The 14,160-nt window shown below is 44.5% G+C and overlaps 1 protein-coding gene across 3 annotated transcripts in view; it reads right to left on the bottom strand.

The window, feature by feature from the left end:
• The window catches only part of LOC144687474 (centrosomal protein of 83 kDa-like), a 73,431-nt gene that overhangs the window by 8,490 nt on the left and 50,781 nt on the right, over positions 1–14,160 (bottom strand). For all 3 annotated transcript variants that reach the window (XM_078553680.1, XM_078553681.1, XM_078553682.1), the window contains one exon: positions 13,275–13,461. In XM_078553680.1, coding sequence (XP_078409806.1) covers positions 13,275–13,461 — 187 coding nt within the window. The remainder of the gene's footprint in view (positions 1–13,274; positions 13,462–14,160) is intronic.

Genomic DNA, 14,160 nt, shown 5'->3' with positions numbered 1-14,160 from the left:
AAGGGGTTTCTTTTGAAGAGATGAATTAAAAATTAAAGGAAATCTGCATCCCAACAGCACTGTAATTTGAATTTGGGACAATCTTGAGATGTAAAGTGCAGTGTAATTTAACAGGCTACTTTTGAATTACTAGAATGCTATCTAAGATAAAGAATGTGTCGATAAACGTACGGAAATTATAACTTGGATACAAATCAACACACATAAGAAAGAGGTAGTCTTAATTTTGATAGTGTAAATTACAGTTCTTAAAGTTTAAAATTTGAGGTTTGGTTCCTGATAATTTCTCAAAAGGGAATTTTCATTTTAAAAGGTTTGACAACAATTGGCACTAATTCAAATGCTGCAAGCTTTTGTATTTGTAAAGTGTGTTCCCAAAATATGAAGCTAAACTCAAGACCTTGACAAAGTTTGGCAGAAATCCAATTTTTGGCCAAGTTAATGAATCTGGGATATTTCTAAAAGAAACAGGTCAGACACAATTTAGTGGGTTACTTTTGAGACAAACTGTTTGAGAAGATAAGGAAGCAAAACATGTCAATACCTGATTTCTGTTTTTAAAACTGTTATGAGAATATTTTATTTATTTTAAAGTCTCTCCAGGCAACCTGAACAAGATATGGTGGCAGTTGTTGCATGTGTAAAATGGTATGAGGCAAGTAGGAGAATGAGTTAGGGAAAGAGGACACAATATACAAACTTTTTAAGGGAAGTGAATTTGATAATCAGGCCATCAACTGAGACATTGGAAAAGCACAGGGGGAGATAAGCAAAGATCTACAGACAGAGATCCTCGTTGACAATAGAGAAACTGAACTCAAGAGAATCTTAGGATGATCATGGTCAGAAGGAAAAAAAAAACTTAGAGGTAAAACTATGTGGAATCTGTAGTTCAGGAATTGAAATGTAAGGAGAAATAATACTTAACAACAATTTACCACAAGATGGATACAGGTAAAGGGAAAGCTGGAAAAAGGCTAAATAGATGTATTACTCATTATGTTTAATGTGCCTGCGAGCTACAAAAAGTAAGACCACAGGATTAACACTATGATGACAGACATAGCTAAGTGGCTCGCAGAGAGAACCATCACTGGAAGTGAAGATACTGAGCCATTGAAAGATAGGATAAGAAGGTGCACTGTAGAGTTGTGCTGGCAGTTTAAGGAATTGAGGTCTGAAGTGGGACAGCAGCAGGAGACAGTAGACTGGAAGAAATGGAGGGTGCCTACCCAGATGGATTCAGGTCAGGGAACTCATTTCACAGGGAGAGTCATTAAAGAAGTGTGTAATCTTATAGAGATTAAACAGAAATTCCATATTCCTTACCAACCCCAGAGTTCAGGGATGGTGGAAAGGATGAACTGAACTTTAAAAACATCTATAGCCTAAGCAATTCAGGAGACAGGCAACAGCTGGGCCACCGTATTGCCCATCATTCTGATGTGCCTTAGGGTTACCGGGTTCACCCCATTGAATTGATAACAGGAAGGACCATGCAATTACCTGAAGGCATTATAGTAGGAGGTGTAGGGCCACTGAAAGGAAAAATACAGGACAATGTAAGAGAATTAAGTAAGCAATTACATGAGTTAAGAGAGGAAGTCAGAGACCGACAGGTGATTAAGGGTATGGAAACAGGCAAATCCAAAGAGCAACAATGGACCAAGTGGGGAATAAGACCATAAGACATAGGAGCAGAAATTAGGCCATTCGGCCCATCGAGTCTGCTCCGCCATTCAATCATAGTTGATAAGTTTTTCAACCCCATTCTCCCGCCTTCTCCCCATAACCTTTGATCCCCTTACCAATCAAGAACCTATCTATCTCGGTCTTAAATACACTCAATGACCTGGCCTCCACAGCCTTCTGTGGCAGAACAGGCATGGACCATACGAGATAATTATGACAGGTGATACATGCGCACTGGTAGATATGAGAACAGGAAGTAAATGGGGGCATTACACACAGTTAAAGATACATGACAATTGACTAAGCGGTAACCCGGAGAACGGGAGCCAATGTTAATGTCTCCACAGATCTACGATCCTGGTCGTGGGCGTATCAGTACTGGCAACAAGGTCGGAGATCATCTCTTCTCATCCTGCACTGCAGAAGGAACTTTGGTACAGCACGGACAGTGCCAAATGCGACATGCAACTGGGAATGATAAATGTAACAGTAAGAGAACAAGTGCTTTCAAATTGTAGTAAGGGTTTGCTTCAGATCGGGCATGGGAGGTCCGCCACTACCCAGCCACCTTCCACATCTACTTCCACAGTCCGAGTAGAGATAATTGAAACCTCTCAAACCACACCGACTGACCCATCTTGTCCGACTATGCATCCAGGACCGACGAATGGTTTGGTACTGGTTAATCAGAAGTTTTGTATGATAATGTACACCACAAGCTGGTACCCGTAGTCTTGAACATATCCGGAATTGCCCTGCCCCAGTGGTGCTCAACCCATACCCAAGCACTCTATACGGCTCTGACGCGCCAATTGATGACTGAAGCAGTTCAGTTCAATGGCGAGATGCGATCAGGCTTGGGAGGGAACCGCGTTAAGCGCAGCCTGATAAATTATGCCGCTACGATATTTAATATAGGGACATCATTGGTTAATTCAGAACCTGGCAACTGTAGATCAGAAGGTCTGTACCCTGAGCTTTAAGCTTAAGCAGATTTTAGGGCGGGGACAGGGGATCCAGGATACCCAATTAGATACGGACCAGGACATGACACGGTTAATCCAAAGCCTGGCTACCATGCTCGAAAGTCATGTGGGGACTATCAATAAATTAACTGAAATAGGGAAAGATATTTCAGACGAAGCGAGCAGAAATGATGTATGCAGCACCTATGGATCTTGAGCACTAGAACAAGCCCGAGAAAATTTAAGACAGATTAATGAAGGGGTAGTCCCTTTATGGGTAACTAATGAGCATTTATTGAATCTCTCACGACACAAGAATCATGACTTGACCGGTTGCCAGCTCAGAGGTTTGACACGCGTATATAGAATGAATGTTGAATGTATAGTGAATAGTAATATGCTAATAGACATTGTATTAGTAATACCTGTCATACCTATGTCAACACCCGGCAGGACATTATATAGAGTAGAAAATATTGGGGCAAAGGGGGGGATGAACAGAATGGGACAACAGATGTGGTTTGCGCCTGGGTTTTTCGCCATGGCAGCTAAAATAGCTTCACAATATCTGCTTTGTCAACAACATAACCCAGGCAAGACGCCCACAGTGACTGCTGGTACGGGACCCCAGCCATGGGGCCCATTTGTACATCTACAAATGGACTTTATACAAATGCCTAAATGTATGGGATATAATTATGTTTTAGTTATAGTATTTTTGTTCTCGCGATGGGTGGAGGCGTATCCCATCTGATGAAATGATGCTATTATTGTTGCAAAATTGTTGTTGCGTGAATACATACCCAGGTTTGGGATACCAGAGATTTTATCAAGTGATAACGGACCTCATTTTATCGCTAAAGTGATAAAGGAACTGCTGAAGGTTTTACAATGCAATCATCACCTTTCCTGCCCATACCACCCCCAGTCTACTGGGGCGGTGGAAAGACAAAACGGTATTCTGAAAAACAAACTAGCTAAATTATGTGAAGAAACCGGTTTGAAATGGCCTGAAGCTCTACTCTTGGCGCTCATGGCTATGCGCTCTCACCCTAACCGTACCACCTCCCTTTCCCCTTAAGAAGTTGTAATGGGACGTCCCATGCGCCTCCTGGTGGCCCTACCCTTGTCTGCTAGGGAAATGGACATCCACGCTATGGATGAGGGAATGATTACATACGGTATAGCGCTTACTAATTCCCTCAAAAGCTTGCATACACAGGTAGTAGAAGCTCAGAAAAAACCCACCATTGAAGACTGCCATCAATACCAGCCCGGTGACCTAGTCCTGGTTAAGACCTTCCGGAGAAAGAACTGTTTGGAACCTCGATGGGAGGGGCCTTTCCAAGTCCTGCTCACCACCCATACGGCCGTGAAGGTTGAAGGACGACCCTTGTGGATCCACGCCTCGCACGTCAAGCGGACGCTGACCTCGGACGGAAGTGCTTGTGCAGGAACTTTAACTGAGCCGTCAGAGTGTTGACTCTGATTTGGATCCTGTCCTGCGTGGTCCTTGCGGGGGCATGGACTACCAATTCTGCAGTTCAACGAATGCAGGCCATAGCCTCGCAAGTTAATCGAACTAAATGTTAGATTTGTACTCATTTTCCTGTTAACCCCTACTCCTCAGAGATGCATTTTCTGGCTTTCCCCTCAGATTCCACATGGTCCGTAGGTAATACAGGGGCCCTCATTCATCGAACGCCCATTTGGAGACGGGAGCCCACCTTTGTGGTTGTTAAGGGGCCGGCCTGGCTATGCGTCAGGAGAAATTATACCAAGGGTAGTACTCGGGTGGGCGAGTTGCCATTGGGGTTCTGTGCCTACCTTGCTGATTATAACTACCAGGTCGGCCGATTTCAGTTCCACAACCAGTCTGGTCCTATGACCACCTTTTGGGAGTGCAAGGCCAATGAGATGGTGTGTCTTTCGCAGGTCCCAAGATCTGAGGATAGCCTCACATACTTTAATGTGGGTGGGTGTGATTGCCAACAATCATACAATCTCACCTCAAATAATTCCACCTCCACTTGGACCTCTATTGGCTACTACACTGAAGAATCTGGGCCTTGCAATTACAAAAATCAGTCCGGTTGCCCCGAATTGCTGGCCCTGCAAGCGTTGCAGCTCAGTCAGACCTGCCGCATCCGCTGGTATACCCAGGCGAATTCTTCTTTTGTCTGGAAGTGGCTTAACTTTTGCCAAAATTCCACTTATTGGTACCCTACCCTTGTCCGCAATGGCTCATTCTGGCTTTGTGGAAACAGGGCGTACAAAACCCTCCTTGTCAATTGGGCGGGCACCTGCACCATTGGCTATATTGTCCCTGAGGCCTTTGGGGTCAACAGCCGTACCATCCACTCTCTCCATAACCATCTAGGGCCTGTGAGGCGTCATAAACGATCAACCTGGAACCTGCTTGTTACCCGTGACACCGGATTCCACAAATTTGTCCGGGCCCTCATCCCAAGTCTAGGAGTCTCAGAGCTGGAAAAGGCCATTATTAATATTTCCACTACAATGGAACTTATTGAGAATAAGACTGTTGACGCCATTCAGAGTCTGCAGTTGGAAGCTTTGTCCTCCAGAACCGTATGGCCCTGGATTTCCTGCTAGCAGCACAGGGGGAGTCTGTGCAACTATTAATGAAACATGTTGTTTCTATGTTAACAAGGACCAGACGATTGAGACTGAAATACATTTCATTCAGGACCAAGTGCGCCTCCTCCATGCAGTTGCCCAGGAAAAATCCTTTGACTGGTGGGGGTGGCTCCCTAATATCGGTGGGTGGTTTGGGGATCTTTTCAAAACCCTCCTCAAATACCTTGTTATGACTTATGGGTCTTGTCCTACTCATTGTCCTGTATGTAGTTATCCAGCTTGTCCTCTGTTGCATCCGCTTTGTTTGCCGACTACAGAACCTCCAGAGTCCTGGTGGCAAGCCAGTTATCTATTCCCTCCCTCTCCTTAGGAATCAGGACCCCGCTGAGGATGAAGCCCAGCGGCTAGGATACATAGAACTTGGCTAAGGGTGGTGGATTGTCCTTGTAGGACAAAAGGGGGGAAGTGTGGTGGCCTAGGCAACTACAGGGTACCCATTTAGTGCTAAAAGGGTTAATGGAGAAGTTGAATTATATGCCGAGGCCTAAGAGAAAAATACTGCAGCCTTGAGAACAATACCATCTTGTCTGACCACAGTTGTAGAATGAGCCCTGAGACATTCCATTTTGTTCTTTCCCAGGCCGAATGTAATCAGGGTTGTGATAAGCATGTGCGTAAGCACAACATCTGTTGTGAGGGAAATGGAAATTTACTGGAACATGGATTGGTCAGTTAACTTATGCAAATAAGTGGATAGGTTTGTGCAAAATTTACTGATTGGCTGTAAAAATGCTTTTAACAGGTCTGCGTGTATTCTGCCACGAGACGTTACAGTAGCTCTCATTGTATTGTCTCCCTTGTGCACATAATAAATGTTTCTACGTACGAAATGATGCCTTGGTGTGATTAATCTCCGACAGTGGGAGTTGAAAATGAGGACAATCTCAGTCAATTTGCTGAGGTATGGGGAGACAGTGGAAGTTTTTTTTTATTCGTTCATGGGATATGGACATCACTGGCTCAGCCAGCATTTGTTGCCCATCCCTAATTGCCCTTGCGAAGTTGGTGGTGGGCTGCCTTCTTGAACCACTGCAGTCCATGTGGTGTAGGTACACATACAGTGCTATTAGGGAGGGAGTTTCAGGATTATGACCTAGTGACAGTGAAGGAATGGTGATATAGTTCCAAGTCAGGATGGTGTGTGACTTGGAGAGGAACTTACAGGTGGTGGTGTTCCCATGCATCTGAGATAGTCAGATTTTTAATCAGTCAAGGAGTCAAGGGGTATGGGGAAAAAGGCAGGAAAGTGGAGTTTAGGTTATCACATCAATCATGATCTCACTGAATGGCGAAGCAGTCTCGATGGGCCGAAGAGCCTACTTCTGCTCCTATGTCTTATGGTCTTATCTGCTGCTCGTCTTTCTAGGTCATCGAGATTACGGGTTTGGAAGGTGCTGTTGAAGGAGCCTTGGTGAGTAGCTGCAGTGCATCTTATAGATGGTACACGCTGCTGCCACTGTGCATTAGTGATGGTGGGAGTGAATGCTGAAGGTGGTGGATGGGGTGCCAATCAAGGGGGCTGCTTTGTCCTGGATGTCATCAAGCTTCGAGCATTGTTGGAGCTGCACTCATCCAGTGGAGAGTATTCCATCATACTCCTGACTTGTGCCTTGTAGATGGTGGACAGGCTTTGGGAAGTCAGGAGGTGAGTTACTCGCGGCCGGATTCCTAGCTTCTGACCTGCTCTTGTAGCCACAGTATTTATATGGCTGGTCCAATTCAGTTTCTGGTCAATGGTAACCCCCTGATGTTGATAGTGGGGGATTCAGCAATGGTAATGCCATTTAATATCAGGGGGAGGTGGTTAGCTTCTCTCTTGTTGAGATAGTCATTGCCTGGCACTTGTGTGGCATGAATGTGATTTGTCACTTGTCAGCCCAAGCCTGGATACTGTCCAAGTTCTACTGCATATGGACATGAACTGCTTCAGATCTGAGGAATCGTGAATGGTGCTGACCGTTGAGCAATCATCAGCGAACATCCCCACTTCTGACCTTATGTTAGAGAGAAGGTCATTGATGAAGCAACCGAAGACGGTTGGGCCTAGGGCACTAACCTGTGGAACTCCTGCAACTCCAGCTGCCCTTGAGTGCTGCTTTCGGCTGCAGTAGAGTGCTTAAGTTGGAGTTTGGTGACTGAGGAAGTTTGGTGAGGAAGGAACAAGGTGATCCTTTGAGTGCCATGAGTATGGTTGGGTAAGTATTTGCTACTTTTATCGCTTATAGTTTTCAAGTCTTATTTTGTTCAACGTTTGTAAGTGCTATATTCTGTAACAACGAGGAGCAGGGAAGAAAGGCCCTACCGTAATGGATATTATTTGATATTAAGTATCTTCCAAAAAGTTTAATTTAATTTCAAGGGGTAAGTCATGGAAGGAGAGCTCAAAGCTGTGGTGTGCTCCTCCTGCTCTACCTGGGAAGCCGGGAAAATTTCTAGTGCCAGGGACCAGCATGTGTCCAGGAAGTGTCTCCAGCTGCAACTGCTGGAAGCCCGGGTTTCGGAGCTGGAGCCGCGGCTGGGGACACTGTGGAGCATCTTCAAGGCAGAGAGTATCATGGATAGCACATATAGAGAGGTGGTCACACCGCAGGCTAAGAGTCCACAGGCAGGAAGGGAATGGATGACCACCAGGCAGAGCAAGAGGACTAGGCAGGCAGTGCAGGAATCTCCTGTGGCTATTCCCCTGCAAAACAGATATACCGCTTTGGATACTGTTGAGGGGAATGGCCTCTCAGGAGAAAGCAGCAACAGCCAAATCCGTTGCACCACGATTAGCTCTGCTGCACAGGGGAGGAGTAAAAAGTGTGGGAATGCAATCGTTATAGGGGATTCAATTGTAAAGGGAATAGATAGGTGTTTCTGTGGCCGCAAAAGAGACTCCAGGATGGTATGTTGCCTCCCTGGCGCTAGGGTCAAGGATATTTCAGAGCAAATTGGCTAAAACAAACAACAGACCTGAGGAATGGGAGCAGTTTAGAATTCAGCAAAGGAAGACCAAGGGTTTGATTAAGAAGTGGAAAATATAGTACGAGAGTTTGCTTGCGGGGAACATAAAAACTGACTGTAAAAGTTTCTATAAGTATGTGAAGAGAAAAAGGTTGGTGAAGACAAATGTAGGTCCCTTATAGTCAGAAACAGGGAAATTTATAATGGGGAACAAAGAAATGGCTGACCAACTAAATACATACTTTGGTTCTGTCTTCACAAAGGAGGACACAAATAACATACCAGAAATGTTGGGGGACATAGGGTTTAATGAGAGTGAGGAACTGAAAGAAATCAGTATTAGTAGGGAGATGGTGGGGAAATTGGTGGGATTGAAGGCCAATAAATCCCCAGGGACTGATAACCTCCATCCTAGAATACTTAAGGAAGCAGCCCAGAAATAGTGGAGGCATTGGTGGTCATCTTCCGAGATTCTTTAGGCTCTGAAACAGTTCCCACAGTTTGGATGTAACGTAACCCCACTATTTAAAAAAGGGAGGTAGAGAGAAAACAGGGAATTATAGACCAGTCAGCCTGACGTCGGTAGTGGGGAAAATTCTAGATCCATTATAAAAGATTTAATAGCTGAGCACTTAGAAAACAGTGGCAGAATCGGATAGAGTCAGCATGGATTTACGAAAGGGAAATCATGCTTGACAAATCTACTGGAACTTTTCAAGGATGTAACTAGTAGAGTTGATGAGGGGGAGCCAGTGGATGTGGTTTATTTGGACTTTCAGAAGGCTTTCGACAAGGTCCCACATAACAGATTAGCATGTGAAATTAAAGCTCAATTAATGGCAGGTAGTGACTAGTGGGGTACCGCAGGGATCGGTGCTGGGAACCCAGCTACTCAATATATATATTAATGATTTAGATGAAGGAACTAAATGTAATATCTCCAAATTTGCAGATGATACAAAGCTGGGTGGGAGGGTGAGCTATGAGGAGGATGCAGAGATGCTTCAGTGTGATTTGGACAAGATGAGTGAGTGGGCAAATGCATGGCAGATGCAGTATAGTGTGGATTAAATGTGAGGTAATCCACTTTGGTAGCGAACACAGGAAGGCAGATTATTATCTGAATGGCTATAAATTGAGAGAGGGGAAACTTGCAATGAGACCCGGGTGTCCTTATACACCAGTCGCTGAAGGTATTGCTACTATTGTTATTGCTATTATAGAGACTTGGTTGAAGGATGGACAGATTGGCAGATAAACGTTCCAGGACTTAGATGTTTCAGGCAGGTTAGAGAGGGATGTAGAAGAGGTGGGGGAGTTGCACTGCTGGTTAAGGGGAATATCATAGCTGTACGACAGGAGGATACCTCGGTGATACCTCGCAGCGAGGCAATATGGGTAGAGCTCCGGGATAGGAAGGGTGCAGTCACAATGTTGGGGGTTTACTATAGGCCTCCCAATTGTCGGCGGGAGATTGAGGAACAGTTATGTAGGCAGATTTTGGAAAGATGTAAAAGCAATAGGGTTATTGTGGTTGGTGATTTAGCTTTCCCTATATTGACTGGGAATCACATAGTGCTAGGGGTTTGGATAGTGCAGAATTTGTAAGGTGCATCCAGGAGGGCTTCCTGAGACAATATGTAGATAGTCCAACTAGGGAAGGGGCAATACTGGATCATGTTGAGATCAAAAAAGAGATGTTAGGCGTCTTGAAGAATATTAAGGTGGATAAGTCCCCAGGGCCAGATGGGATCTACCCCAGAGTACTGATGGAGGTAAGGGAGGAGATTGCTGGGGCCTTGACAGAAATCTTTGTGTCCTCACTGGCTATGGGTGAGGTCCCAGAGGACTGGAGAATGGCCAATGTTGTTCCATTGTTTAAGAAGGGTAGCAGGGATAATCCAGGAAATTACAGGCCGGTGAGCCTTACGTCAGTGGTAGGGAAATTATTGGAGAAGATTCATGACAGGACTTACTACCATTTGGAAGCAAATGGGCGTATTAGTGAGAGTCAGCATGGTTTTGTGAAGGGGAGGTCATGTCTCACTAACTTGATCGAGTTTTTCGAGGAAGTGACAAAGATGATCGACGATGGAAGGGCAGTGGATGTTATATACATGAATTTCAGTAAGGCCTTTGACAAGGTCCCTCATGGCAGACTGATACAGAAGGTAAAGTCACACGGGATCAGAGGTGAGCTGGCAAGATGGATACAGAATTGGCTTGGTCATAGAAGACAGAGTGTAGCAGTGGAAGGGTGCTTTTCTGAATGGAGAGCTGTGACTAGTGGAGTTCCGCAGGGATCAGTGCTGGGACCTTTGCTGTTTGTAGTATACATAAATGATTTGTAGGAAAATGTAACTGGGCTAATTAGTAAGTTTGCAGACGACACTAAGGTTGGAGGAGTTGCAGATAGTGAAGAGGATTGTCAAAGGATACAACGGGATATAGATCGGTTGGAGACTGAGGCGGAGAAATGGCAGTTGGAGTTTAATCCGGACAAATGCGAGGTAATGCATTTTGGAAGGTCTCATACAGGCAGAAATTATACAGTAAATGGCAGAACCCTTAAGTGCATCGACGGGCAGAGCGATCTGGGTGTACAGGTCACAGGTCACTGAAAGTGGCAACGCAAGTGGATAAGGTAGTCAGGAAGGCATATGGCATGCTTGCCTTCATTGGCAGGGGTATTGAGTATAAAAGCTGGTAAGTCATGCTGCAGCTATATAGAACCTTGGTTAGGCCACACTTGAAATATTGCATGCAATTCTGGTCACCACATTACCAGAAGGATATGGAGGCGTTGGAGAGGGTGCAGAGGAGGTTTACCAAGATGCTGCCTGGTCTGGAGGTTATTAGCTATGAGGAGAGGTTGGAGAAACTCGGATTGTTCTCACTAGAGCGACGAAGATTGAGGGGCGACTTGATGGAAGTTTACAAAATTATGAGTGGCATGGACAGAGTAGATAGTCAGAAGTTTTTTCCCAGGGTGGAAGAGTCAATTACTAGGGGACATAGATTTAAGGTGAGAGGAGAAAACTATAGAGGAGGTGTGTGGGGCAAGTTTTTTAACACGGAGGGTAGTGTGTGTCTGGAATTCGCTGCCAGAGGAGGTGGTGGAAGCAGGTACGATAGTGGTGTTTAAGAGGCAGCTTGACAAATACATGAATAGGATGGGAATAGAGGGATACGGACCCCGGAAGTGCAAAATGTTTTCGTTGACGGGCAATATGATCGGCACAGGCTTGGAGGGCCGAAGGGCCTGTTCCTGTGCTGTACTTTTCTTTGTTCTTTGTAAGCATGCAGGTGCAGCAGGCGGTAAAGAAGGCAAATGGTATGCTGGCCTTCATAGCGATAGGATTAGAATACAGGAGCAGGAATGTTTTGCTGCAGTTATACAGGGCCTTGGTGAGACCACACCTGGAATAGTGTGTGCAGTTTTGGTCTCCTTATCTGAGGAAGGATGCTCTTGCTATAGAGGAAGGTTTACCAGACTGATTCCTGGGATGGCGGGACTGATATATGAGGAGAGATTGAGTCAGTTAGGATTATATTCACTGGAGTTCAGAAGAACGAGGGGGGAATCTCATAGAAACTTATAAAATTCTAACAGGACTAAACAGGATAGATGCAGGAAGGATGTACACGATGGTGGGGCAGTCCAGAACCAGAGGTCACAGTCTGAAGATACGGGGTAGACCATTTAGGACTGAGATGAGGAGAAATTTCTTCACACAGAGTGGTGAGCCTGTGGAATTCACTACCACAGAAAGTAGTTGAGGCCAAAACATTGTATATTTTCAAGAAGGAGTTAGATATAGCTCTTGGGGCAAATGGGATCAGAGGATATGAGGAGAAAGCGGGAGCAGGCTATCAAGTTGGATGATCGGCCATGGTCATGGTGAATGATGGAGCAGACTCGAAGGGCCGAAAGGCCTGCACCTGCTCCTATTTTCTATGTTTCTATGTCCCCGGACTGAGATGACTGACCTCCAATAAATACAACCCTCTTCCTTTGTGCTAGGAAGTTGGCAAAGATGGTAGTGATGGCAGTGCAGATGAGGATGTGCCTGGCTGCTTTCAAAATGAGTTGTAACATGTGCAGGCTGTAGTTGAGAAGAGTGGACTAGGAAGGCATTGAGTTTCAAGGCAACAGCATGCAGATTAGGGTTTCCCCAACAGTGGTAGAGAATAAATGCAAGGCGATGTTTTAGAGATAGAGGGAAGTGACCTTGGTTATGGACTGGAATGGGGAAAAGAGTGCTCAGTTCATGGCTGAGAAGTCTTCAGATTCTGTAGCTGTAGGTTCAGCCCCAAATGGCAGCTAAGGAGGTTTGCCGGAGTGAAGACCAGAGGCTACCGGAAGCTGAGGATAGCTTTGATTTTGCTGAAAAGAAAAAAAATGTTGGCTCAATTGCTTAAAATTGGACAAACACTGGGTGGTTGAAGCCTTAGCATCAAAAGGAAGAAGCGCAGAGGTGAGTTGATGCATATTGTTTATTGGTGTCTATGTGGAAGCTTACCCTAAGCTTTGAACTTAAGGGGTACTCAGCACAGAAGCAAGAAATTTGGCTCATGGTGTATGTGCTAGTTTTCTGAAAGCTAATTAGTCCCATATCCCTGCTCTTTTCCCATAGTCCTGCAAATGTTTCTTTTTGCTAGAAGAGTTTGCCCAAATGATTTAAACTATAAAACTAGTGGTGTTGAAACAAATCTCCTCTCACAACAGAGCTGACAATGTGATTCAAAACTGCATCAAAGAGACTGCAACAAGCAACCACTTTGAAACATTATTTAATATGGAAAAGGAACAGGAAGCTCTGGAGATCACCAACCATGCAATTTATCATCAACTGGATGTGACCTACAAATCAAATATGAAGCAAAACTAATGAAGAAAATATATAAATGATTAGATATTGTGCATATATAACCTTTTCTATGACTTACATGGTAAAATGAATTAAACACAAAATTACAATTAATAATTTTCAGCATAAAATTAGGTACCTGAATATTTACGAACGTTGCTTCTGTGCCTTGCACCAAGGTAGACGATAGAAAATTGGTTGTATTACACAGGCCAGTAGCCGAAAAATTTGGTCCCAAAATGAGTCTTCGGAATTCATTATGTCTACGCTGTAAATCCTTTAATCTTTTTTGAAGCCTCGCATGATTTTCATAGGGAACATTTTGTCTAGAAAAAGAATTGATAATTCAAACGGTTGAACGTGGTGTTCAGATTACAGTTTCTGTGTCCCTTCCACACTAGTGATACAGATTTACTGCATATTGTTTATCACTGAGACTTGTGATGGTCATACTGACAACCAGGGCACAGAGAAAACAGTTTTCTGAAGGAATGTATAAGTGTCAACAGAAGTTGCAGTACTTTAACTCACTGCGTCAGCATTAATGTATCATTACATTTTTGTAGCTTATTCTAATAGTGTTACAAGTATTTCATGGGAATTAGTGGAGGAAGAGTATTGGGGGAGTTGTCTCACTCTAAACTGTGTAAGGTGCATGACTCTGGAGGTAGAGACTCACCAGAGATTATATGGACCATCTTCATCATTTTGTAATTTCACCCTGATGATCATAATTTCATTCTGTCTGCAGTAAAAACTAGCTCTAACTCCATCATCTGCACTTTCTAACTCTTCTCCTTCTGGCCTGTCAGCCACACTATACCTCTGCTCATCTCAATAGTTATCTTGCCTCTACTGGTAGAGCATTGCCTCCACCAGCTCTCATCCTTGCTATACCCAAACAGCTACCTCCACAGTTTGTTCACAGACTGGAGTATACCTGCTGTCTAACCAATCTGCTTGACCACCACAAGATATAATTTGACCACTTGAGACAGTACAATCTCAATCTCACCCTCTCCATG

The sequence above is a fragment of the Cetorhinus maximus genome, chromosome 12 (assembly GCF_964194155.1).
Source record: "Cetorhinus maximus chromosome 12, sCetMax3.hap1.1, whole genome shotgun sequence".
In the NCBI taxonomy this organism is placed as follows: domain Eukaryota; kingdom Metazoa; phylum Chordata; class Chondrichthyes; order Lamniformes; family Cetorhinidae; genus Cetorhinus; species Cetorhinus maximus.
The sequence above is the reverse complement of the archived record's forward strand: the minus strand, read 5'-3'. Positions and strand labels throughout refer to the sequence as shown.